The sequence below is a fragment of the Phocoena sinus genome, chromosome 16 (genome assembly GCF_008692025.1).
Source record: "Phocoena sinus isolate mPhoSin1 chromosome 16, mPhoSin1.pri, whole genome shotgun sequence".
In the NCBI taxonomy this organism is placed as follows: Eukaryota; Metazoa; Chordata; class Mammalia; order Artiodactyla; family Phocoenidae; genus Phocoena; species Phocoena sinus.
Window position 1 is genome coordinate 56191308 of NC_045778.1, and position 27970 is coordinate 56219277.

Below are 27970 nucleotides of genomic sequence, written 5' to 3' on the forward strand. Positions count from 1 at the left end.
TGAGGGTATGATGTAAGAGCACGAGTGGGCAAGGGATATGTCGGAAGCTTGGCCTGGGCCCTGTTGAGGGGTCCTGTGGTCAGTTTCATGCTCATCTGTCGCCTCTTAGACCTCTTTGCACTGTGCTTAGGGTTCTCCTTCTCTCTTCACTCCCCCAAGCTGTGCCTCTGTGCTCTTAGGAAATGCCAGGGGGAATTATACAACTTGAAGTAGTTTGCCATGCTGCTGGGACACTCGTCTGTTACTGATTTCTTCTCTTTTTTTTTATTAAGAGTATTTCCTTTTCCCTTGCTCGGGAACCTCTTGAGTGTATGTGCACGGTTACCAAAATGCCGAGTCATCAGCATCCTACCTGTTGAGGAATGTAAGCCTCCGGGACACAAAAGCATTGATCTCGCACAACACTCAGATGAGCTGGGACTTTCTTTGTCATGAAATGAGGATTCCTTTGTCATTTAAAAATTGCTTTTCTATACCCGACCTTTGTAAGACAGTTGTATCTTCTGGTGTTGGGAATCCTTTGGGATTTTATGAATAAAGCTTCAATAGCATTGTTTTTACTTTTAAAAAGACATGTTTTTCCTCCCAGCACAACAGTGATGTCACTTGTGTTTGACACGTGGGTCCTTGTGAGTGACAGCAGGGTGACATGCTTGTGCTGGGTGCCAGTGAAGATGAGAGCTTTGGGGAGATCAGGGATGAAGCCGTTTCCTCTGTTTCCAACAGGGAGTAGAAGTGATTCAGGCAGAAGTTGTTTAGTAGATACAATAGGGTTGTGGTTCCCTATCAGCCTCCCTGACCCTATCTTGAATCATGACATAAGGGATGAGGATGTAGAACAGCAGATGTGGGGTATGTGAAGCACATGTCCCACCAGGCAAGGTGGAGGATTATCAAGGAGCAATGGTCATTCCTCAGGGTAAATGAAACCACAAACGCCTGCCCACACTCTCTCTCTTCGTTCCAAACTGAGCTGAAAATAAAACCCACCAGATCAAGGTGTGATTTCCAGATTCTGCTCACACCAAAGAAGCTGCACTCCTGCAGGACTGCCTGCCCCCCTTTTCCACAACCAACAGCCCTGAGGAAATACCACCGACTGACTTAGTCAGTCACTGCCTCAGAACAGCCACAGTGGGCCTAGGCAAGCCAGACCTCATAGGTTTGTTTTCAAGGGATCAGGACCAGACGTGAAATGGGTATTTCTCTGCCCAACGTTACTGCTGTTTACGGTCACCTTGGTGCTTCACTCTGTTCTCCATGGCACCATCACTGTCCCTCTTGGTCCCTGGTCACTCTGGTGTCACCCAGCGGATAAGTAGGAGACCTGACTCCAGGACCCCCCGTTTCACATGCTCTTATTAAACAGACAGACAGACAGAAAGGTCTTGATGCTCGCTGCGGCCTCTTCCTCAAGTTATGGGCCAAGGCCTGAGGCTTCTTGGTGCCCCTGGATTCTCACTGCACACTATTTAACACTCCAGTGCATTTCTGGAGTGTTCTTCTACCCACCCCTCACTTCAAGAAGTCAGCTTCCCTAAAATGACTTAGGTTGCAGGGGGAAAGCCTTCTGATTCCAGGGTGATTGAGAGCCCTGAAACCTTTTTAAAACAAAATTTAGATTCTAAATAAAAACTCCTTCAGGGATTCTTAGGTGCTGATTTGTTCATTCTGTACATTTTTATTGAGTGCCTACTCTGGGCCAGGCACTGTGCTAGGTACCAGATGTACAACAATGACCAGAAAAGACAAGGTCTTTGCCCTCATAGAATTTATCATTGAACTGAGTAGACATTACAAATAAATACAAACATGTAATTAAGTAAAACTTGTGAAAAGTGCTTTAAAGAGATGAACAGGGAACAGTGATAGAGGAAAATAGGGGTAATCTTCTTAGGGTGGCCAGACCAGGTCTTCAGAGAAGGCGGTGTTTCAGCTGAGACCTAATGACTGAGAAGTGACAGCAGGGGTGGGAATGGTGCTAAAATGGGGGGAGGGGGAGCAGGGGAAATGGCATCTGCTGAGGTGGGTATGCTTACATGGTTGAGGATCCCCAAGGTGGCCAGTAAGCTAGAGCAGGACAAGCAGGCGAGGAGAGGGAGCCCCAAGATGAGATCAGACAGGAAAGCAGGGCTCAAGTCATAGGGGGTTTAGGGGTCACAGCAAGGAGTATGGATTTTATTGAGATTCAACAGGAAGCTGATTTGTGTTTTTAAAATGTGCTTTTGACAGCTGAGGTGAGAACAGATTATGAGATTATAACTGGGGAGACCAGACTGTGGTCCAGGCGAGGGTGATGGTAACTGGGACTTGAGTGGAGACAGAGGTAGGGGCAGATGCGTTTATTATGTTGGGGAAGTGGAGACTTGATGTGGGGCTGACAGATTGGCAGGAGTCACGGGAGACTCCCAGGTTTCTGGTTTAAGTAACAGCATGTATGTGAATGACACTTACTGAGAAGGAGAAAACTGGAGGTGGAACCCTTAATTCTATAATCTGATCAAGGCAGTGATTATTCTGGCTCTAATGAGAAAATGATTCAACCTATGGTCATTTTCGTCTTTCCACTACTACATGGTTTGCCAGACAACAATAACAGCCTGGCAGCTAAACACATCGACAGACCTTCAGAAGTCACTCCAAGTAGATGCTAATCATTTTGATGGATGGCAGCATTATCTTAAGAGACAGAATTAAATTCCCAAGGTTCTTCCCTGAAAGAACCAAGGAGCAGAATCTCTGAGGAATCAGACTCTTCATTGGAGCCCCTGAACTGAATCTGTGTTAGGAGAGGCTGACAGCCTCCCATTTCTCTTTTTTGGGGAAGAAATGAAGAGTGGCGTCAGTTGGGAAGCAGAGGGGTGGGAGGGGCTTTGCGGTCTCTCATTCAGGGTTATTCTGTGGTGGAGATAATGCTAGGGTCACCTTAAGAACCTCTCTTTTCTTCTGTTGATCCTGGGAGGGTAGTTCACACAGTCCATTTTGAAACCAAGTGATGTGGTCTTAATTGAACTTTCCCAAGAAGTGGTTCTTGAAAATGGAAAAAGAAGCCGGCTCTGAACATTTAAGAGGCCTTTGACAGAAGGCCTAGAGGGTTATTCCAGCCTCCGGCCTTTGAGCCTAGAAAGAGCCCTGCCCTAGACCCACCCTTTAGGGGGCCTGTCTTTGGCCCTCCTCAGCTCCACACCTCTCTGTGGGGTGAGTAGTTAACAGAGCCAAAGGGATGTACCACCCAGAGCTGTGTTCTTCCTTCTAGACCACGATTCAGGTATGGAATTCCCCACCCAAACAGCTCTGGGAGACCGGGCCAGAAAGCCCTAGGGCAGAGCTGGTTCTCCCTCTACAGCCCATTTTCCAGCACAAAACTCTTAAGGAGCCTCATCTGGCCTGCTAGGTTTTTCAGAAGTTATACTTGTCAAAGACAAGGATAGAACGTATTTTAACAGTTTATTGACGTGATTTAAATATCTATCCACATGGTTTATGGGCCTCCGCTTGTCCCCGGCCCTGCCAGTGTTGGGACCTGCGTCATCCCCTCTGAAATGCCTCACCGTGGTGAGGGCTGCTTACCTGTGCTGCAACAGGTGTTTTTTAGGGCAAACCTAAGGCCTCCGCCTTCCTAAAAGAAGGTTTGTGAATGGAGTTTATATAAAAGAACTCACCCCAATAGAGGGTCTCATGGTCTGGGGTAGCAACCCACACTCATAGAAGGTTCCTCATCTCCTGCATGTACCCCAGAACCGAGAAAGGCAGCAGCCCGCCCAGCTTCCCGCTGCTAGAGGTCGTGGGGAGCAGGAACCTGAGCTGAGTGGGGCCACAAGGCCTTAGGCATTTGCTCCTCATAAATGGAGCAGCCAGGCATTTTCCTGGGCTCTGACGGGAGGGGAGAGGGCCCGGTCTGCCACCCGGTGTTGCCATCACCTAAACATACTGCGAGACCTCGGTAAACGACACCCCTTTCTCTCTCTCCCTCTTTCTGTTCCCCTCTCCTTCCTCCCCACCCCTCCCTCCTTGCCTTTCCTCCCTCTCCTCTCTCACCCTCTGCAGTAAACCGGTCCCCTTCCCGCTGCAGCGGGTTGAACCGCTCCGAGTCTCCGAGCCGTGAGCGCAGCGACTTTGGGGGAAGCAACACCCAGCTGTGCAGTAGCAGCAACAACCTCTACACACCCGACTACTCAGTCCACATCCTCAGCGACGTGCAGTTTGTGAAGGTAGCTCCGCAGGGAGGGCTGTCCCCTCACTCCCAGCCAGCAGCGTCCTGATCCCCCTGTTCCGAGATAATGCTGCGTGGCGATTGCTCCCTGGCTTTCTAAAGGCCCTGGTTTCGGGTAGCTTTATTCTGTTCATTATTTGTCACCGTTATTGTCCCTTTGTTCGTTTGAACCATGATTGTTCATTAAGATCTCCTGATCCCCATTTTTCATTGTGGAGAAACTGAGGCACGAAGCGATAGGGAATTAGCTTGCCCGAGACAAGCTGCTGGCAGAACTGTTTCCTTTGGATGCCCCGCCATTGGCACCAGGTTGATTTTATTTATTCAAGATAACTCTGCAGGTGATTAATAAACCAAGGGTATAGAAGAAACCCTGCTATGATTTTACATGTGGATAAGATTTTACGTATTAATATTTAAAGTCTAAAACACAATTCAGCCTGTAAATATTATTATACCCCCTTGCTGTCACTGAGCTATTTGAAGAGAGCCGCTTTGCAAGTGCAGTAGAGAGAGGCAGCAGTGCTTATCGCCTTGTAATTAAGGAGGAGAGCTGTTTCTTCATACCCCTCATTGAGATTGGTTTTGGACAGAAACATTCTAAGATTCCCTCCTTTCTCTTGCTTCGATAGGTTTTGTTTGTTTTGTTTGCTAACATTCCACAAACCATTACACACTTGGCCTGAGATCAGAAGGGAACCCATTTACCCGAGTCCAACTAAACACCCAACGCACTCACTTGGTAACAGTCATCCCAGTTACAGGCCGGGTGAGAGGTGTATGGAAATCACAAAGGTGGGAGGAGGTCCTTTCCTTCTGTTCAGAACACTGACCCTGATTATTTGAGGGTGGTGTGTGCTGGCTGGCTTTCTATGTTCCAGAACTCTGCAAACACCCTGAACTGAAACTCAAGAGCCTTGAGAAAAGTAACCGTGGAGAAGAGGGGTCACTCCTGGGGGGTGGGCTGGGACAATGACTGTTGGTGGGGTGCTGTGTGCCATGCACTTTTAAGTCCTTGAACGAATTTCCCACTGAGTCCTACAACCACCTTAACAGGTAGGTACTGTGTCATCCCCACTTTATAGACGACGTGGGAGCTTGAGGAGTATAAGGTCTCATGACTGGGACGTGGCACAGCCAAACTTCAGATTGAGTCTCTCTGTCTCCAGAGTCCAAGCCTTCGAGTCCTTGGGCTTTGTGGAGAGTTTAGAGAAATCAGAGCTGACAGAGCCCGGGAGAAGTGCTTTAGGCACTAACCCAACAACACGCACGGTGTGTATGACTGTGGACACTTACTAGTCTATCGTGACAGTGAGAATGAACCTCAGAAAACCGCAGCCCACGATTCTCCTCCCTCTTGCTTCCAGCCCTGAAGCCCTCTCATTGCAGACCTTCCTCAGAAGTGGAGGTAGGAAAAAATGGGAGAAGAGAAATTCTGCTATAACTAACTCTTAGTGGTTTGTAGTACTGTGCATATGGTTTGTGGGAAAAGAAACTGAATGTCGCTATATGAGTCAGTGGTTCAACAGGTATTTACTGACTACCTGCTCGTGATTGGCACTGTATAGGTATCAGCGAGATACCATGGTGAACAAGACAGCAAGCTCCTACCTTTCTAGAGCTTCCATGCTCCTAGGGGGAGAAAGATGATAAACAAGTAACTACATAAATAACCTAGGTAATCTAGGGGAGTGATGAAGGCTATGAAGGAAATAAACTGAATCATGGGATAAACAGTGATTGGGCAGAGTTGGCAAGGAAGCTGCTTTAGAAATGGTTGTCAGAGCAGCCTGAGAGAGCAGGTCTCTTTTGTTGAGACCTGGAAGGGGATGTGGAGAGAATGTTCAAGATAGAAACAACAGAGGCAGGAAAGAGCTTGGTGGTCCAAGGAGGATCTTTGTTCTGGCGCGTTATGTGCAAAGATGAGGCCGATGTGAGTTGGGGATGGAGCGCCGGCAGCAATGTTGCCTGGCATCTTTAGGCCAGAGTATGGTGTCTGGATTCTGTTTTAAGTGCATTGGGAATTTTTATTAAGTTTGTTTCTCGGGTCTTTCCATTTGTCTTAGTCCATTTGGGCTGCTATCACAATTACCATCAACTGGGTGGCTTAAACCACAAACATTTATTTCTCGCAGTTCTGGAGGCTGGATCTCCAAGTTCAAGGTGCTGGCAGATCCAGGTGGTGTCTCGTCTAGTGAGAGCCCACTTCTTGGTTTGAAAATGGTTGTCTTCTCTCTGTATCCTCATATGGCGGGAAGGAGAGAGAGAAGAAGAAGGCTCTCTTCTTTTTTTTTTTTTTTTTTGCGGTATGCGGGCCTCCCACCGCTGTGGCCCCTCCCGTCACAGAGCACAGGCTCCGGACGCGCAGGCTCAGCGGCCATGGCCCACGGGCCCAGCCGCCCCGCGGCACGCGGGATCCTCCCGGACCGGGGCACGAACCCGCATCCCCTACATCGGCAGGCGGACTCCCAACCACTGCGCCACCAGGGAAGCCTGAAGGCTCTCGTCTTATAAGGACACTAATCCCATTCGTGAAGTCTCTCCCTCCTCATGACCTAATTACCCCCACCTCCTAATGCCATCACCTTGCGGGTTAGGGCTTCAGCATATGAATTTTGGAGGGGACACAAACATTCAGTCCATAACACCATTTATATCTTAAGTTGAGAAAATCCATATGAGGCTTTGGGGAGAAAAGTGAATGAGATTTTGAGGAGTGGTGTTTAATGAGCAACTGTGATGAGCCCAGAGTTTTTTGAAACACCTCTGGGCATCGATTGGAGAGCGCTTTCAGGAGATGGATCTGGCAACTCCTCCAAGAGGAATGTGTTAGGATGAATACCTGACACTAAGACTGTAAGGATTTTCCTAAAACTTACAGTTGATCTCATATATCCACCCCTAAAACATAAGGAAAGGGAACATTCTATAAATAACAAGGAGCATAAAAGGGAAGTCTCTTTCCTGACGTGAGCCAGTGAGGTGTTGAGAACTCCAAATCTGAGGTCAATTCTCAGGTGCAGGTGTCATCCTTTTTCTCAGGCCAGAGGACCTTGCTGTGACTAGGGCAGCTGAGCATCACAGCACATGGTCCGTTTTTCTACCTAGATATTTTGAAATTGAGAAGACTACATGTCAAAAGTAGAAGTTGAGGGGAGGACAGAAACAGTTAAAGCATAATTCAGAAACCTCTTTCAACTTGTGGCTCTAGTCTCTTAAAAACTTCAGTTGCAATGGCTTGTTCTACAGAAGGGGACATTGTGAGTTCAAGCTCTTGTTTAACACATGGGTTTGATTTTCTCTTTTGTTTTTCTGTTTTTTTTAATGTTGAGCCTTCTTTTAATTTATTTATTTTCATTTTTGACTGTGTTGGGTCTTCGTTTCTGTGCAAGGGCTTTCTCTAGTTGTGGCAAGCGGGGGCCACTCTTCATTGCGGTGTGCGGGCCTCTCACTGTCGTGGCCTCTCTTGTTGTGGAGCACAGGCTCCAGACGCACAGGCTCAGTAGTTGTGGCTCACGGGCCTAGTTGCTCCATGGCATGTGGGATCTTCCCAGACCAGGGCTCGAACCCGTGTCCCCTGCATTAGCAGGCAGATTCTCAACCACTGCGCCACCAGGGAAGACCTCTTTTGTTTTTTAATGTAAGTTATCAATAAGATGATACAGTAAACTGACGCTGAGATTTTTTTCCTCCTGACTGAATGGACTTTTACGGCCATGTTAAGGCTGCTCTTTTACTCGCCTCCTCAAACCCGCCTTTTTTTAACATTTAGAGAGTTTTTGAGGAAGCTCAAGGGGTGATTTCACTGGCCAAAGCCCCCGTGACTGTCTGCAAGGGCTTTTCCTGTCCAACAGACTAAGTTCTAGAACTGTTCATTAAGTCCAGTAGTAATTTGAGTTCAAGATAAAATTAGAAAGAAAGGTGTATCCAGTGAGTATCTGGGAAAGGTATTAAAGCCACGATTAATAGTAGTTAATAAGTTATGAAGGTACCAAAGAATCCTTATGAATTTTTTAAGTGTATTCTGTAAGTATCATTTTTAAATTAAGAATATTTGGCAGATGTCGTGTAGACAGAACTGTGTAACCATGGCCAAGATGCCCCATCACCATCTGGTGGCAGAATCCCTAAACTGCAGAATCGTGTTTTGAGGGATGAATAAACCACCTGAAAGTTGAAAATGTAAACGGAACATCACAAAATGATGGGAAACATCACACTGGCTGAAAGGTTAACTTCTGGACACATTGACTGCTAAGTCAAAATGTCCCAAAGGGTACCCTTAACTCCTATTAGTTTCAAGATAAACAGGTCTCCACTTCCTATGTAATTTAGAGGATGCTTGAGTTCTTAACTGGCCAGAGTATAAGGCAACTTTAACTCAAGCTGTTGTTAAGAAATGGTTGTAGCTACAGAAATGAAAAAAGAATAAGAACATATTGTCTCTGGAACAGTGGTTAGATTCCCTCAGTGCCAATCAGTAAGTATTTGTTGAGCACTAAGGCTGGTTCTAGGCAACATGACCAATACTCAAGAAATACAGTTGGGGAGAAGAAACGTAAGTCAAATGACAGTAACCAATGCAGGGTAGTGTCTAATTGATTACAAAATCGTATGGCACTTTATTTTAAGCACTAATTTGTCTAGAGAATATACTGGACCTTTAAGAATTAGGAAAGAATAAGAGGAGAGTGAAGGCAATGCCAAGAGCGAGGAGTGGGGAACACTGATAAATAGGGGTATGGAAGGCAAGTGAACATGGCGCATTCAAGGAACATGAAAGAGGAGCTGAGCTGGACCAGTGGTTCTGACTGGCAAGCAGTGGGACACTGTGGCCATGCAAGCCTGTATTATCAAAACTGGGCAGAGCCGTTTAGTTGATCTGCTGGACCATCACTGTCTGATACAGTAGCCAGTTGCCACATGTGACTGCTGAGCGCATGAAATGTGGCTCATCCAAATTGATGTTTGGTAAAATGTAAGATAATGATTTGGCCAAAACGTTCATTCGTTTAGTGAGTACGTTGTTCAGTAAAGTTCTCCGTGAAAATGAAAAGTGTGTCTTTTAGTCTCACTTAAAACCAAACAAACTTTTTGGCCAACCCAATACATATTGAATTCCAAAGACTTGGTACAAAGATGAACGTAAGGTTCCTTATTAATTATTTTATATTGCTGACATGTTGAAGTGATTTTGGATACATTGGGTCAAATGAAATATATGTATTACTAAAATTAATTTCACATGTTTGTTTTTACCTTTTAAAAATGTGACAACTAGAGAATTTTAATTTACCTATGTGACTCACATTATTTTTCTCTTGGACAGTACTGTAGTACGTAGAAAAGGCTTCATAGGTGAACAAGTGGAGGGAACTGACAAAAAGTGATGCTTGAATCTAGAAGTGCAGCTGGGGAGATTACCTGAATACATTTCCAGAGAGGTCCCTTCTCAAATTTCTTTCAAGGTGACACATTGACATGGTATTTGTGATATTTTTTTTTAGCTTAAAAAGAGGAAGCAGTGTGAAAGCAAGGCTGTGAGATGCCTAGAGCAGGTAACCGATGGGCAGTGCCTTTGTCTTGAATAGGCAGTGTGTTTCACACCACATTTTCTATGCGAAGGGTCTTCTTTAACTAAACTGGAAGCCAAATCTAAACTAACTAGTTAAAAGAACCCAAACAATAATATCAGGTGCTTTGTTGGGCTTATGAAGTGTCATTTAGGAAATTTTCCTGTTCAAGCCAGGAGAACCTGCAAGACTCCAAAGAAAGCTTCACCTTTAGAAACCCATGGGCACATTAGAAAATTGAGTTTTGATGATAACCTTGGCTCAGACCATGTGCCAGCTTCTCTTCAGTCATCTGATGCCTATGGACCCCCAAAAAACAGCAGTTTTGGGGGGACCTCCCCTAAAGTTTTGTGAAAGGCAGCCTCCGTGGGCATGTGAAAGGCAGCCTAATGCAGCCAGGTGTGTTTGCAGTATACAGAGCTGAGCTCAGATGATTTCCCCTGGAGAGCAAGAGTAAAGGCCCTTTAAAGTGAAATGCCCAGATTGCAAGGGGTGCCATTATCAGACCCTGGAGTTTCCCCTCTGAGAACTTGGAGTTCCACATTCCCACTTCCATCTTCCATCTCCCTGGCCCCCAAGAATGAATAGCACTTTCCCGGGCAGAACACACATCACATGGCTGGGACTCTGAAGGCTTGCTAACTGTCAAACCTTAGGCAAGTCCCCCATCTTTCTGGACCTCATTTTCTTATTTGTAAAATGGGCATCATGAGACCTCTCATGCCTACCCCATGCAGTCATTGTGACCAAAGGAGACAACACATTCCTAAGTGCTCTGTGAGCCATAATGCACTGTATGGCTGGAAGTTTCCATCCTCATATCCCAACATCTGTCTGCAAAAGCAAGCTCTCTTGGGTAACATTAGCACTAGAGCTTTCACCAGCGTCTGAAAATCTAATCATCAGTTCCATCTCTTTAGGATATTTGTAGAACTTTCAGTAATACGTAGGGTTTCCCAAAAGAAATAACCCAACGATGTTTTAAATAAAAAATTGAAAAGAAATTGCAAACCAATTTTGTGAAAACGCTATCAGGAATGAGTTTGTTACTGCAAGTAAATAAATTTATTTGTGAGCTTCCTGGTCATAAAAGGAAAAAGGAGAAACCTAGTGGATATTTGAGTTCTCATCCAATATAAGAAAGTATATAATTCATCTAGAGAAAGGAGCTTATTCCTGGCACTAATTTCATGAAGGATTTATCAGATGGATTCCTATATGACTATGGAAGGCATCAGAAAAAAATAAGAGTAATAAATTGGCTTCATCAGTGGTTTTGCCAGTTTATGTTTTTCATTTGGAGGTTTCTTATTTCAGCCCTTGACACAAGCTGGGGGTCTTGCTCTTGCCGAGTCCCCACTGACTGCCCTTTAGGAAGAGGGTCCTTGGCAACAGTATAAGCCTGTGTTTTAAACCTCTCAGTGGGCGACCACCCTGCTAACTGAAGATGCCCTCCATCCTCTCCTGGGTCTCGGGAGAAGGCTTGGCTCCGCCAGGTGCTAGAGTCCAGAGCCAATAAAAATGAACAGAGGGAGCTCTGGTGGCAAACAAGCAAAAGGGTCCCCTCATTGTCCCTTAACTGCTGGGCTGGTACAACTTGGGTAAGGCCCCCAGATCATAGATCCCGGGCCACCAAGGCCAGGCGTTCGCAAGCACCTTAATGGGGCTGCTTCTGAGCTCAGGGAGGCAGACTACATCCAGGGAGGGCTCTGCCCAGCTCCTCCTGAGCTTCCGCCCCTTCCTTCCAGATCACACGGCAGCAGTACCAGAATGCGCTCACCGCCTGCCGCATGGACAGCTCACCTCAGTCCCCCGACGTGGAGGCCTTCACTGACGGAGACTCCACCAAGGCCCCCATGACTCGGGGCACACCCCAGACCCCCAAGGATGACCCTGCCGTCACCCTCCTGAGCAACAGGAACAGCCTGCCGTGTAAGTCAGCTGGGAGGATGATGGGCCGGGCTACCGTGGGGTAGGGACGGCCCTACCTTCCTCCTCAGTCCTGCCCAGAGCTGCCATCTTGTCCTCATGGGGCCCCAGGTCTTCTACAAAGCAGGGAGGTGACGCACTCACTGTCCTCCCCAGGCAGCCGTTCAGATGGGCTGAGAAGCCCCAGTGAGGTCATGTACCTGAGGATGGAGGAGATGGCCTTCACCCAGGAGGAGATGACAGACTTCGAGGGGCAGAGCACGCAGCAACTCTCACTGTCTCCTGCAGCTGTTCCCATGAGAGCAGGTCAGGGAGGGAAACGGGGCCCTGCAGGAACAGGTGGGGGTGGGTGTCAAGGCCACCAGGTGCTGGGATGGCCCAGGGTGAGCCATGTGAGGGAAGTCTGGGACCCCTGTCCCCATGTAAAACTTCCCACCTCCTTATTCCACCAGGGAAGGGAAACTAAGGCTTACTATGCACCTACCATGCGTCAGACCCATCTTAATCCATTCTCCTAGGAAAACAGTGTGTAGGACACTGTTAGCTAGGTTTCCACCTGGATTCCGATCCTGGCTTCTCCACTTAGGAGCTCTGCAACTTTAGGCAAGTTACTTTAACCTAACACTAGGTTTCCTTATCTTAATAGATATGTTTCCTTATATTAGTAGATATAAATCACAGTGGCTAGCTCATGAAGTAGCTTTGAGCATAAATGAGACAATGTTTACAGGAGGGCACATCATAGTACTTGGTACCATGCTTCCTAAATGTTAGGTATCAATAGTTATTATTAGGCCTAGTTTACACATTAGGAAACTGAGGTCAGCCATCACTCTTACTGACAAGGTTCGTCCCTTCCTTTGGGCCCCAGAGACTAGCTAGTAAGCTGGTTTTGAACTTTCACTTGCTGAGGAACCTCAACCAAAACACCCTACCTGGATCCCTGGGTGTGTAGGTGGGAAAGGCTTGTGTTCTTTCTTCTTCCCTTTCTCTCAGCATCAGATAGTGAATGTTGTCATATCAACCTGGACACAGAGACCAGCCGCTGCAGCAGCAGCTTTGAGGAAACCATGGGCCAGAAGTTGCTGAGAACCTTGAGTGAGTAGCTCTTCACCCAGATGAAAACGGCACGCCAGCTGGTTAGTACAAAAAAATGTTAGGATCTTATTCCTGGAGGAGGAACCATTGACTCCTGTTGGGAACCCTAATGAGGTACAATTGTGGAAACCCATAATAGGGCTCAGGCAGTACTGCACCTTTGATACTTTGGGGAGCTGTCCCACTCAGTTGGTGATCGTCTAGGACAGGAGTCTGCAAACCATGGCCACAGATCAAATCCTGACCTCCCTCCCCCGCGCATTCCTGTAAAAAATAAAGACTTACTGGATCATAGAACCCCCTTGTTACTGATGGCCACAATGGCAGAGTTGAGTAGTTGCAACAGGGACCAAATGGCCTGCAAAACCTAAAACATTTACAATCTGGTCCTTTAAGGAAAGAATTTGTGTTTGGGACGCTCAATAAAAAGGAAAGCAATATCCTCCGTGGAAAGAAGTCCATGGGAGAGAGAACAAGGTGAAAAATACTCCTTCCTAAAAACAGTGGAGCTGGGAACAGAGTGCCCTTCCATCCTTGAGGGCAGTTATATAATTACCCCCACGTACCCCAGTGCAGAAGGAAGGTTGCCTCTGATCTAGAGAATGTAGGTCCCCGGTGTGGGGGTTGGCTCCTAGCTACACCCACCACCCCTGGCTCAGGGACATCAAAGTCCGTGAGACCAGCCCTCTCTCAGAGGGTGTCTGGCAGTCATCCGAGCTGGGGATGGTGGGGCGTGATCCTGAAGCATTGTGTGGGCTTCACTCAGTCCCCTCCAGGAAATCTCCATTCCATTGGCACTAGCCTGGGTGTGCGGCTTTTTGGAGATGTCATCTCAGGTGGAAGGTGCATCCTGATCCTTCAAGATGTAAATATGCTGATGTCAGCACCAGGAGACAATGCAGGTTACTTCCGACAAACTATCAAGGGCTTTGTCTCCATTCCTGCTTCTATTTTGAAGAAAGCTTAGACCACCGAGAGAGTATCAATGTCCTCCCAGTCTTAAAGATTGATCCTTACAAGCTGTGTTTTTCAGGTGGTCAAAAAAGGAAGAGGTCACCAGATGGAGAGAGAACCTCTGAGGAGAACTCCAACTTAACTCCTCTCATCACATGACAGGGCAGTCAGCGTTCGCTGGGTGCGTGAGATTCCAGAGCTTTGGGGAGAACCCGTCCTCCCATCATCTGCTTCTCCCCAAGGCCTCCCACAGGTGACAGAGCGTTCCGCTTTCCTTACCACCTCTTCACCCCTAGCTGTCAGTTTGGCAGATTTTCCCTCGTTCCTCCAGTTTGACTCAGAGCCTTGCGGTAGCCATAACGGAAGGAGGTGCCTCAGTGGAACATGCTAGAAATGGTTTTATCCACAGCACAGTCTGGGACTGGAGAAGAAATGACCCCAGGCTGACAGTGCCACTCGAGGATCCCTGATGCCCTTTTTTGTTCTTTGGTGTCCCCTGGCACCATATTTCATACTTAGCTTAGGTCAAAAGGTGCCACTGGCAGACGGGCACAAAGGAGGCTGGAGCAGCAGATAGGAAGATTAGTTCAGGAGATGCACCAAGAATTCCTCCAGAACGTTAGAGCAGCGGGACAGTCACGTTGGCATGTGAAGTTACAGGACAGAAAACTGTCAGTGACCAGTTTCCTGTTAGATAAGGGTTCCAGCAGCCGGGAGGTGTGTCTCAGCTGGAATGGAAAGAATGTGAGATGGAACCTCAAGTCACTGTTACTTCCCAGGGACACATCTGTTTTGGCTCCTGATCAGTACTCATCAATCCAACAATATATCTGCTCTGGAAGAGGAGGAGCAGGGAGCAGAGAACCCCATTTGGGAGCCAGAGATGGAACTTCAGGTTTTAAGTTCAAAAAATATATATATGTGGAAAGTTTTTAGCCATGACAAACCAAAGAGTGCCCAGGTCGGCCAAGAAGGATGCAAGCTCTCATGGGACTTCAGTGTATATTACACTGGAACACTGAAGAATCACTCTTCTTTTTTCATCCATTCCCCCCACCCCCACCCATTACTCCACTCCAGCAAGTCAGCTGAGTGTACTTTATTCTAAGAACGTACTGATCTTAGATCTCTGGTTTTTCACCTGATGTTGGGGCAGGTGCAATTCCAAGCATCACCACCAGATGGCAGGATGACTGCACAGACCTACTTGAAGAACAAACTCGTTCTGATCCGGAACCACACAGCCAGCCTTAGGGAAAATGTGGAAGTAAGTGAAGGTAGTCTTTGGGACACCTGCCCCCCTTTCTGATGTATATCCCACCCCTAGATCAGGGATCCAGTGATCCAGTGCTACCTGCTGATCTCCAAACCATTCCCTAACTTTTCTCTGGGGTATACTATTCAGGCTTCCCTTCCCTTCCTCCAAAACCATTACTCTCACCTCCCCCCACCCATTCAATCAATAATCACATGGGGAGCGGGGAGGCTGATAATTCCTCTGGGTTATTTGCATCTCAAAAAAAAATATCCAGAGGAACCTTTAACTCAGGGGGTCCTTAACTTGGGGGTCCATTGCTCCAGGGGGTCCATTGTTGGACTTCAGAGGGTCTATGAAACCCCTGACTCTGTCAGAATTTAGTGTCTGCATTCTTTTTTTTTTTTTTTTTTTTTTTTTTTTTGCTTTTTGCGGTATGCGGGCCTCTCACTGTTGTGGCCTCTCCCGTTGCGGAGCACAGGCTCCGGATGCACAGGCTCAGCGGCCATGGCTCACGGGCCCAGCCGCTCCGTGGCATGTGGGATCCTCCCAGACTGGGGCACGAACCCGTGTACCCTGCATCGGCAGGCGGACTCTCAACCACTGCGCCACCAGGGAAGCCCAGTGTCTGCATTCTTATGTGTGTTTTCCAGAGGGCTAAAGCTTTCATACGATTTTCAAAGGTCTCAGACCCACAAAGTGTTAAAACCCACTATTTTAACTAGTGGAACTTTCAGCCCAGAGTTTCTGCAGTGCAGAGTGAAGTGAATACTGGTTAGTTTGAGACAGATTCTTCTCAAGTGTCCATCAAATCGATAGGGAAAGCTGGCACCCACCACGTGGAAGTCGTCAGAAACCCCTGACACACCCTGTGGTGCTGTACAGCCTACACCCGACATAACTTGGTCCCCCTCCCCCACCAGACCAGAGCAGGTGTTGCCAACAGGAGGGACACAGCATGTGGAAGTAGACTTTCCAGCTGGAAATGCCTCTTTCATCAATGTATTATCGACTTCACATCCCTTGCCTGGCTCTGCCTGAGGCTCAGCAGTGCATGACTTCTTGTAGATAACTCACAGCTACCACCCACCCCCAACACCTGCTCTTGCCTGGTAGAAATAGGCAAAGTGTCAGCCCTTGGTGCTGGGTGCTCCAACCCAAACCAGTATACAGTGAGTTTCAAACAACGACTGCCATCATGCAGTCATCTTGCCCAGCTGGCCACTGGCCCGAGGGGGCCTGCCTGTCTAGTCTTCCTTTCATTACCCCTTACACCACTGCTGTTGCATTAATCCATCCCTTTGCAAAATCCCTAAGGAGCCTGTCACCACTCCCGTCCCTATTCCCCACCCCAACCCAAGATTTTCTTCAGATTTAAAAAAAAAAAGAGGATTTTAAAATAAAGCATTTGTGAAGGCTCAATAAACTGTAAATAATTTTTAAATAAAATAAAAATGCTTTTCCTGGAATGTGGCTGTTTCCCTTGCCCCGGCATCTCAGTGTTCTGACATGGTTTCATTTGAGGTGCAGGGTGGGTGGTGCACACATAATTATCTTACCTGAGGCCCACCTGCCTAAAGAGGCACCCCTCTTGAGACCAGGTGTGAGGTTGCAGGTAAGGTTACAGAAAAGCCCTCGCATTCTGCTTTGGGATATCAGATGGGTAAGATGTTGCAAGAACAAATGCCAGGAATGGAAAGTAAAAGCCAAATGAGAAGCAAGAGTGTGACTTCTGGACAAGGAAGAAGCACAAGGATGATAACGAGAAGGGCTGGCGTTTGCCAGAGCCCCGTGATGTGCAAGGCACTGGGCTGGGTGCCTTCTAAGTTCAAGGTCCTGGAGGCCAAAACCCAGTCTAGCACTTGAGACAACGTGCTGGTCACACTGGCTCACTTCTGTAGGCCCTTTGGAGAGGAGCAAAGGTGGCCTAATTTCAGCACTTTCCAACCAAAGGCTGGAAAAAGGAACGAGGGAGTGGGCAGAGCTTATCGATGAGTTTTAAACCAAGGCAGGAGCGAGGGGACAGCCAGACAGGTGGGCACAGGTGTTGGGGTTTTTAAGGTCTTTGCAGAGGGTTGGAATCTGACACCTACTACCAAAGTCTTCAACCACCACACAGGACAATTAGCGAGTGACCTGCACCAGTATGACCCATGATTCTTCCCAGGAGCCTCCATAGGCTGTTAAGTTCATTAACAGTAAATAAATGATACAACTATTTTGCTGAGGGTTTTATGTGCCAGGTCTTGTGCTAAGCAGGTGTGCACTGTGAACCTCAGAGGCAGGACTGGTCCACGCTTGCGAGGAAGCACTCATACCCCTAGGCTCCGCAACTTACTGGCCATGGAAACTTGAGCAATTCACCTAACTGTTCCCAGCCTATTTCATAGACTGTAAAAGAGGGCAGGCTGTGAAACTTCCTTTCCAGGGTGATTTTGAGAAAGAAATGAGCGTTCCTGCATGTGAGAGGTGCCGAGAAGCCCTGCAGCAAAGAAACCTGTGTAACTCACTTAGCCTGGCTTTTCCCAGACTTGCTGAGAGCCCCCGCTCGTGGGGAAAAAGAACACGCTGTTCGGAATATATGTAAGAAGAGAATGAAGAAAGGCAGATTCCTATTGAGACTGGGGCTTTTATTTATTTTTGGCTTAGTTAGGTCTTAGTTGTGGCACATGGGCTTCTCTCTAGTTGTAGCAGGCAGGCTTAGTTGCCCCATGGCATGTGGGATCTTAGTTCCCCAACCAGGGATCAAACCCACATCCCCTGCATTGGAAGGCAGATTCTTAACCACTGGACCACCAGGGAACTCCTGAGATTGGGGCTTTTTTAAATACTAAAAACATTTGAGAACTTTGGTAGGTATACTTTGACTTAAAGAAGTGTTTTCAACCGGTTTTTCATTAGCAATCCCCCTAAAGACAAAAATTAAGTTCAAATTCTCCCCAACAAGAGAAATTAAGTACCCAGAAATAAGATTTTGTCAAGTAAGATTGTGCTTTGCAGAACTACAAAACCACTTTAATATCTCGGACTTTCTTTGTCCCCATGAACCAATTTTTAGCCCCTATCTAAGGGGTACTATCACCCTTGTTGAGAATTCATGGTTTAAAGCTGTGTTTCAGAAGAATGATAGAAGACTGACAAAATGTAGAATCATTCGACTCCAGTTTTGTTATTCTTCCCTTATGAAGGGCAAGCATATTTAAATAGGAAGAACAAATATTGACAGAAAGAAAAATAGAATGAAAGTAATGAAGAGTTGAGTGCAAGGTCATCTCATCACTTGAAATCTGTTCCCATCCACTAGACCCAATCATGCACCTGCACATGTTTTCTGAAGGACTGCTAGGGAGCCAGCCGGGTGGTAAAGGATCTGGAAACCATAATCTGTGCTCAAACACTGCACAATCTTGGAGGGAGGAGTTTCACAGGGAGAAGCAAAAACAAGGGATAACAACCGCTATTCTCAAATATTTGAAAAGTCATCAATTAGAAGTGCCAGTACAATTAGTGTCTGTGGTTTAAAGGAAGAGAAGAGGGGGACTGGGTGAGTAGGACAGTTGGAGATCAAATTCTGGATCAAGGGAAAAGATCTTTGTAATGAAATTACTCCATCAGTAGAATGGGATGTTTCACCAAGCATTGAAAGAACCCAACCCACAGAGGGCAGACAGCAGAAGCAAGAAGAACTACAATTCTGCAGCCTGTGAAAGGAAAACCACATTCACAGAAAGACAGACAAGATGAAAAGGCAGAGGACTTTGTACCAGATGGAGGAACAATATAAAACCCCAGAAAAACAATTAAATGAAGTGGAGATAGGCAACCTCCCAGGAAAAGAATTCAAAATAATGATAGTGAAGATGATCCAGGACCTCGGAAAAGCAATGGAGGCAAAGATCGAGAAGATGCAAGAAATGTTTAACAAAGACTTAGACGAATTAAAGAACACCTAGAAGAATTAAAGAACAAACAAACAGAGATGAACAATACAATAACTGAAATGAAAAATACATTAGAAGGAATCAATAGCAGAATAACTGAGGCAGAAGAATGGGTAAGTGACCTGGAACACAGAATGGTGGATTCACTGCTGCAGAACAGAATAAAGAAAAAAGAATGAAAAGAAATGAAGACAGCCTAAGAGACCTTTAGGACATTAAACACAACAACATTCGCATTATACGGGTCCCAGAAGGAGAAGAGAGAGAGGAAGGACCAGAGAAAATATTTGAAGAGATTATAGTAGAAAACTTCTCTAACATGGGAAAGGAAATAACCACACAAGTCCAGGAAGCACAGACAGTCCCAGGCAGGATAAACCCAAGTAGAAACACACTGAGACACATAGTAATCAAATCGACAAAAATTAAAGACAAAGAAAAATTATTGAAAGCAACATGAAAAAAATGACAAATAACAGACAAGGGAACTCCCATAAGGTTAACAGCTGATTTCTCAGCAGAAACTCTACAAGCCAGAAGGGAGTGGCATGATATATTTAAAGTAATGAAAGGGAAGAACCTACAACCAAGATTACTTTACCCAGCAAGGATCTCATTCAGATTCAACAGAGAAATCAAAAGCTTTACAGACAAGCAAAAGCTAAGAGAATTTAGCACCACCAAACCAGCTCTACAACAAATGCCAAAGGAACTTCTCTAAGTGGGAAACACAAGAGAAGAAAAGGACCTACAAAAAAAAACCTGTTAACAATTAAGAAAATGGTAATAGGAACATACATATCGATAATTACCTTATATGTGAATGAATTAAATGCTCCAACCAAAAGACACAGGCTCCCTGAATGGATACAAAAACAAGACCCATATATATGCTGTCTAAAGGAGACCCACTTCAGACCTAGGGACACATACAGACTGAAAGTGAGGGGATGGAAAAAGATATTCCATGCAAATGGAAGTCAAAAGAAAGCTGGAGTAGCTATTCTCATATCAGAAAGAAGAGACTTTAAAATAAAGACTATTACAAGAGACAAAGAAGGACACTACATAATGATCAAGGGATCGATCCAAGAAGAAGATACAACAATTATAAATATATATGCACCCAACACAGGAGCACTTCAATACATAAGGCAACTGCTAACAGTTATAAAAGAGGAAATCGACAGTAACACAGTAATAGTGGGGGACTTGAACACCTCACTTACACCAATGGACAGATCATCCAAAATGAAAATAAATAAGGAAACAGAAGCTTTAAATGAAACAATAGACCAGATAGATTGAAGTGATATTTACAGGACATTCCATCCAAAAACAGCAGATTACACTTTCTTCTCAAGTGTGCACGGAACATTCTCCAGGATAGGTCACATCTTGGGTCACAAATCAAGCCTTGGTAAATTTAAGAAAATTGAAATCATATCAAGCATCTTTTCTGACCACAATGCTATGAGATTAGAAATCAATTACAGGGGAGAAAAAACATAAAAAACACAAACACATGGAGGCTAAACAATACGTTACTAAATAACCAAGAGATCACTGAAGAAATCAAGGAGGATATCAAAAAATACCTAGAGACAAATTACAATGAAAACACGATGATCCAAAACCTATGGGATGCAGCAAAAGCAGTTCTAAGAGGGAAGTTTAGAGCAATACAAGCCTACCTCAAGAAACAAGAAAAATCTCAAATAAACAATCTAACCTTACACCTAAAGGAACTAGAGAAAGAAGAACAAACAAAACCCAAAGTTAACAGAAGGAAAGAAATCATAAAGATCAGAGCGGACATAAATGAAATAAAAACAAAAGCAAAGATCAATAAAACTAAAAGCTGGTTCTCTGAGAAGATAAACAAAATTGATAAGCCCTTAGCCAGATTCATCATGAAAAAAAGGAAGAGGACTCAAATCAATAAAATTAGAAATGAAAAAGGAGAAGTTACAACAGACACTGCAGAAATAGAAAGCATCATAAGAGACTACTACAAGCAACTCTATGCCAATAAAATGGACAACCTGGAAAAAATGGACAAATTCTTAGAAAGGTATAACCTCCCAAGACTGAACCAGGAAGAAATAGAAAATATGAACAGACCAATCACAAGTAATGAAATTGAAACTGTGATTAAAAGTCTTCCAACAAACAAAAGTACAGGACCAGATGGCTTCACAGGTGAATTCTATCAAACATTTAGAGAAGAGCTAACACCCGTCCTTCTCAAACTCTTCTGAAAAATTGCAGAGGAGGAACACTCCCATACTCACTCTACAAGGCCACCATCACCCTGATACCAAAACCAGACAAAGATACTACAAAAAAACAAAATTACAGACCAATATCACTGATGAATATAGATGCAAAACTTCTCAACTAAATACTAGCAGACAGAATCCAACAACACATTAAAAGGATCATACAGGGCTTCCCTGGTGGCGCGGTGGTTGAGAGTCCGCCTGCCGATGCAGGGGACACGGGTTTGTGCCCCAGTCCGGGAAGATCCCAGATGCCGCGGAGCAGCTGGGCCCGTGAGCCATGGCCGCTGAGCCTGCGCATCCGGAGCCCGTGCTCCACAACGGGAGAGGCCACAGCAGTGAGAGGCCCGCGTACCGCAAAAAAAAAAAAAAAAAAGGATCATACACCATGATCAAGTGGGATTTATTCCAGGGATGCAAGGATTCTTCAATATATGCAAATCAATCAATGTGATACACCATATTAACAAATTGAAGAAGAACCATATGATCTTATTAACAAATTGAAGAAGAACCATATGATCTTCTCAATACATGCAGGAAAAGCGTTTGACAAAATTCAACACCCATTTATGATAAAAACTCTCCACAAAGTGGGCAGAGAGGGAACCTACCTCAACATAATAAAGGCCATATACGACAAACCCACAGCAAATATCATTCTCAATCGTGAAACACTGAAAGCATTTCCTCTAAGATCAGGAACAAGACAAGGATGTCCACTCTTGCCACTATTATTCAACATAGTTTTGGAAGTCCTAGCCATGGCAATCAGAGAAGAAAAAGAAATAAAAGGAATACAAATTGGAAAAGAAGAAGTAAAACTCACTGTTTGCAGATGACATGATACCATACATAGAGAAACCTAAGATGCCACCAGGAAACTACTAGAGCTAATCAGTGAATTTGGTAAAGTTGCAGGATACAAAATTAATGCACAGAAATCTCTTACATTCCTATACACTAACAACAAAAGATCAGAAAGAGAAATTAAGGAAACAATCCCATTCACCATTGCAACAGAAAGAATAAAATACCTAGGAATAAACCTACCTAAGGAGACCAAAGACCTGTATGCAGAAAAATATTAAGACACTGAGGAAAGAAATCAAAGATGACACCAACAGATGGAGAGATATATCATGTTCTTCAATTGGAAGAATCAATATTGTGAAGATGACTATACTACCCAAAGCAATCTACAGATTCAATGCAATCCCTATCAAATTACCAGTGGCATTTTTTCAGAACTAGTACAAAAAATCTTAAAATTTGTATGGAGACACAAAAGACCCAGAATAGCCAAAGCAGTCTTGAGGGAAAAAAAAGGAGCTGGAGGAATCAGACTCCCTGACTTCAGACCATACTACAAAGCTACAGTAATCAAGACAATGAGGTACTGGCACAGAAGCTGAAATATAGATCAATGGAACAGGATAGAAAGCCCAGAGATAAACCCACACACCTATGTCAACTAATCTATGACAAAGGCAAGGATATACAACAGAAAAAAGTCTCTTCAATAAATGGTGCTGGGAAAACTGGACAGCTACATGTAAAAGAATGAAATTAGAACACTCCCTAACACCATACACAAAAATAAACTCAAAACGGATTAAAGATCTAAATGTAAGACCGGACACTATAAAACTCTTAGAGGAAAACACAGGAAGAACACTCTTGGACATAAATCACAGCAAGATCTTGTTTGACCCACCTCCTAGAGTAATGGAAATAAAAACAAAAATAAACAAATGGAACCTAATGAAACTTAAAAGCTTTTGCAAAGCAAAGGAAACTACAACAAGACGAAAAGACAACCCTCAGAATATATTTGCAAATGAATCATCGGACAGAGAATTAATCTCCAAAATATATAAACAGCTCATGCAGCTCAATAGTAAAAAAACAAACCCAATCCAAAAATGGGAAGATGGCCTAAATAGACATTTCTCCAAAGAAGATATACAGATGGCCAAAAAGCATGAAAAGCTGCTCAACATCACTAATTATTAGAGAAATGCAAATCAAAACTACAATGAGGTATCACCTCACACCAGTTAGAATGGGCATCATCAGAAAATCTACAAACAACAAATGCTGGAGAGGGTGTGGAGAAAAGGGAACGCTCTTGCACTGTTGGTGGGAATGTAAATTGATATGGCCACTATAGAGAACAGTATGGAGGTTCCTCAAAAAACTAAAAATAGAATTACCATATGATCCAGCAATCCCACTACCTGGCATATACCCAGAGAAAACCATAATTCAAAAAGATACATGCACCCCAATGTTCACTGCAGCACTATTTACAATAGCCAGGTCATGGAAGTAAGCTAAATGCCCATCGACAGATGAATGGATAAAGAAGATGTGGTACATATATACAATGGAATATTACTCAGCCATAAAAAGGAACGCAATTGGGTCATTTGTAGAGACATGGATGGATCTAGAGACTGTCATACAGAGTGAAGTAAGTCAGAAAGAGAAAAACAAATATCATATATTAATGCATATATGTGGAACCTAGAAAAATGGTACAGATGAACTGGTTTGCAGGGCAGAAATAGACACACAGATGTAGAGAACAAACATAAGGACACCAAGGGGGAAGTGGTGGGGGGGGGGGTATGGTGGTGGGATGAATTGGGAGATTGGGATTGACATATATACACTAATATGTATAAAATAGATAACTAATAAGAACCTGCTGTATAAAAAATAAATAAAATTAAAAATAAATAACATATAATTTAATGTAAGCATGTAAAACGTGCTGTGGGAAAAGAAAAAAAAGAAAGAACCCAACCCACCCCAGTTAAAAGTGATGAGTCAGGGACAATATAGAAGAGACTCTTGCACTGGGAGAGAGGCTGGAGTTAATGATTTCTAAGACCCTGATCGTCCTTCAAGACTGTAGGATTTTATTTCTTCGGTCTTGAGGCTGGGTAAGTACAGGGCTTGCAGGCCTGTGGTGTGCAGCCCAACACGGAGTGTTCCTGATTTGCTGACTTAACAAGATTTACAGGATAGTGCCTTGTACCTACACTCCAGGGGTTCGTTTCTAAGCCTCAGAGTGGTCCCCAGGCTGAGGTGTTGGGTGCCCCCACCTCCAGTCCAGAAGCCTCCCACTTTAAGATGGCCCCATGACTCATAGTCATTTAGCTACTTTGAGCCTCAGCCTCATGTAAGGACTAGGTGTGAAGTCCCTCTGGGTTATTTGTAGTAGTTGTGAGGATTAACTAAGATAATGCCTATGAGTTCTCAGTAAACATTAGATTCCCAGATTCCAATTATTTCCCACTGCCCCCTGTTCCTTCCAGAATCCTCCATTGTGACATGAGATCTGTCCAAACAAGGCTTCCAGCCACTGTTGGTCAGATATGAGGAATGGAGAGGAGCTCTTACCTTGCCACTAAGGAAACTTTATTTCTAGTACAACTGGATTCTTGGGGAAAGATTTGTGGTTCTACCCTTGAAAGGCAAAGGGGCTGTTGTGCCATTTGCCAACTCAGGAGCCATGAGGAGATATATGGTGTCCCATTCCTGGCAGATCCTGAAGAAGGAATTGGTGAGGAGTGTCTTCCCTCTTCCTGACAGGGAAGAGTGGAAGACTGAACAGACAGGTATTTTGAGGGAGAGGCAGGTGTAGGAGGCGGCCTCGGATGAACGTGGCCACCCTGTACCTTTTGGAATCACAGAGTTCCAGATTAGGCTTTAGAAAGACTGAATTCTGACAGAGAAGGCCATGTAGGCTACTCTGCCCTTGACGCTGAGCGAATCACAGGCTATGCTCTGAGCCCCTGAGAACTGCTCCGTACTCGCCCTTCCTGCTTTAGGAGATTCAGAGAGAATAAGGCACAGCAACAGGGTAGAGTAATAGCTTAAACTTATGGACTCTGGACCCAGACTTCTTAGGTTCAAATCCTAGCACCTACTAGTCATGTGACTAATATTAATATTAGGCAAGTTACTTGATTTACTATGCTTCTTTTCTCCTCTGCAAAGGGTGATGATAACATTAGTACCTACCACACCGATTTATTGTTGAGGATTAAGTGAACCGATACATACAAGGGCTTACAATAGTGCCTGACAATGGCAAATTGTATTCAGTAAATGTTAATTTTATTAACATTTATTAACATTTAATAAATCCTCTCCTCGTATTTCTTTTAGATACATAATTTTTAAAGAAAATATCACAGTTACAGGTTAAGCGCCTCACCGTCACACTCCCTTTCTCCTCACTGGTAACCACTTTCCTGAGATTGATGTGTACCTTTCCTACCTATATTTAAAATTTTTATTACATATGTATGTATTCATAAGCAACTGCAATATGCAGCCCATTTTAAGAAATGGTGTCATAAACGGCATCTCATCTCACCTTTCATCCGCTCAAAATTATGTGTGAGCTTTACCCTCATTGACACACACAGCTCTGGTGCCATGTCCAGTCCTGTGACTGTACTGGATGTGGGGTGATGTACCCCCTACTGATGCACACTTGTGTTTTCATCTCTTCACTGTTACACTGTTCCCTGGTCACTCTCATGGCTCTCTCCAGGTGCACAAGTGAGTTTCTCTAACGTGCATACATAAAGTGCATACGATTCCTTGATTGTAAAGTACACACATCCTCAGCTTTTCAAAATGTTGCCAAATTGATCTCCAACACATTTGTCCCATATTTCCCATTTCCCCAATCTAAGTGTAAAATAGTATCCTGTTACTTTCATTACATTTCCATTTTTTCTAGCGATGTTCAGAACATTTTCATTGTTTATAATTGATTTGAGTTTTCCCTCTGAATTACCTGTTCGTATCCTTTGTTCATTTTTCTTTTATCTGTATTTTTCTTTTAATTTGTAGGATTTTAAAAATTAAAATTAAAAATCCCAGATAGTAATCCTGTATAACAGTAATTCTTTATAATTCTGAATAGTAATCCTTTGTCTATTATGTGCATGGCAAATATATTCTTCCAGTTTGGAAAAAAAAAAAAAAAGACTGTAGGATTTTATAACAACTCAAAGGCATCCTAAAAAGGGGCAGATCCTGTTAACATAACAAGAATTATTTTTCAGTATTTTAAGACACCAATTAGTAGACCCTCTTGTTTTAAGTAAGACTCAAATTCTACTAAATCATCATTTGGAGAGTCCCTTGGACTCCTTGGAAAATGTGATCTATGTTTAAGTGGCTCTAATCGTTTCAATAGACAAAGAGGTACTCCAACTACAGTGGGAGGGACTGGGTTCTAGAATCACCCTGAGTGATGTCAACCCTTCTATGAATCCATGAAGTTCAGTTTCTTAAGTAACATATGAAGATGGCTGGCCTCTGAAGAACAAAACTGTCAAAGGGCTGTGTTATGGTGAGTTCACTAAAGGGAGGCAGACTGCAGGAATACATTTTAGTTTTTTCTTTGGCAACTGGTAAATCCCACTCTAGCATTCACTTTTTTTTTTAACATCTTTATTGGAGTATAATTGTTTTACAATGGTGTGTTAGTTTCTGCTGTATAACAAAGTGAATCAGCTATATGCATACATATATCCCCATATCCCCTCCCTCTTGCATCTCCCTCCCACTCTCCCTATCCCACCCCTCTAGGTGGTCGCAAAGCACCGAGCTGATCTCCCTGTGCTATGCGGCTGCATCCCACTAGCTATCTATTTTACATTTGGTAGTGTATATATGTCCATGCCACTCTCTCACTTCATCCCAGCTTACCCTTCCCCCTCCCCATGTCCTCAAGTCCATTCTGTATGCCCCAGCATTCACTTTAAATCATGGGTTACAACCCATTAGCAGATGACAAAATCAAGTCCATGGGCCTCAATCAGCACTTTCACTTTATTACTTTAGTGAAATAGAATAGAATAGAATAGAATAGAATAGAATAGAATAGAATAGAATAGAAAATATCAGAATGCATTACACATAGCAAGGGTAAATATTGTTTTGTGAAACTTTCATGTCAGTTAAATGTGTGGGTGAGATATAAATATATTTCTTACCTTGGTCACTCTAAAGAACTCAAGCTTAGGGACAGGGACACAACCATGCAGAAAGAGCAGGGAGACAGACACTCTGGATCGAGATGACGAGTTTTAATGACACAAATGACACCCACAATCACACCTGGCTCTTCGGACAACTTGATCTTTGGGACTCGAATTTGTACAGAGTAAAGCAACACACAGGAGCACACGAGTGACATGGGCAATACTCCTGCTTCCAGCAAGGGGGCAAGACATCTACATTTCATCATCAAAGTACCTTTTTATTCTTCTCAAATAAAAGCCTTAATTTGCTCTGGCCTCCAAACGGGCTCTAATCCCAGATGCCCATTTCCTTTCAAGAGATGTTCTCTTCCCGTGGGGCCAGCTTAAACAGAAATCACCTCACCAGAACAGCTTTTCTGTCCCTCAGTAGTCTCTAATCTAGTTGTGATGTGTACAGCCAGGTTTGTGCAGGCAGGGAATACACGAGACAGAGGACCGCTTTGGTGGTGCTTGTTTGGGTGGTGTTTCTTCACTGGATTTTGGTGACTGCTTCATGGATGGAGCTGGCCACATAATCTAGGTTTTTGGTGGTTAAGCCACACATGTTGATCCGACCACTTGGCAGCAGATAGATGTGCTTTTCATTGACCAGATACTCAACCTGCTTGGCTGTTGAAAACCAAAAGAGATACATAATCAGAGCAGTAG

The 27970-nt window shown here is 44.4% G+C and overlaps 2 protein-coding genes and 1 long non-coding RNA gene across 5 annotated transcripts in view; 1 reads left to right on the top strand and 2 right to left on the bottom strand.

Moving 5' to 3' along the window:
- CNNM1 (cyclin and CBS domain divalent metal cation transport mediator 1) overlaps positions 1-13947 on the top strand; it is a 46732-nt gene extending 32785 nt beyond the window's left edge. Inside the window, exons 7-11 of the mRNA XM_032608932.1 lie at positions 4048-4211; positions 11535-11718; positions 11872-12021; positions 12712-12813; positions 13847-13947. Coding sequence (XP_032464823.1) covers positions 4048-4211; positions 11535-11718; positions 11872-12021; positions 12712-12813; positions 13847-13926 — 680 coding nt within the window. The 3' untranslated portion in view covers positions 13927-13947. The remainder of the gene's footprint in view (positions 1-4047; positions 4212-11534; positions 11719-11871; positions 12022-12711; positions 12814-13846) is intronic.
- LOC116741837 lies at positions 6784-15010 on the bottom strand. 3 transcript variants are annotated; one of them, XR_004346286.1, is made up of 3 exons: positions 12651-13853; positions 11916-12042; positions 6784-7317 (listed from the first exon to the last, which is right to left on the bottom strand). It is a non-coding gene; the product is annotated as an uncharacterized LOC116741837 (long non-coding RNA). The 3 variants fall into 3 exon arrangements; XR_004346288.1 differs by lacking the exon at positions 6784-7317 and adding an exon at positions 14909-15010 and having other exon boundaries at positions 11922-12042; positions 12651-14495; XR_004346287.1 differs by lacking the exon at positions 6784-7317 and having other exon boundaries at positions 11922-12042; positions 12651-12851; positions 12972-13853.
- Positions 15011-27096: 12086 nt separating this feature from the next.
- Positions 27097-27970, bottom strand: part of GOT1 (glutamic-oxaloacetic transaminase 1) — a 33317-nt gene continuing 32443 nt past the window's right edge. Inside the window, exon 9 of the mRNA XM_032608232.1 lies at positions 27097-27931. Within this exon, the coding sequence (XP_032464123.1) occupies positions 27792-27931 (140 nt within the window). The 3' untranslated portion in view covers positions 27097-27791. The remainder of the gene's footprint in view (positions 27932-27970) is intronic.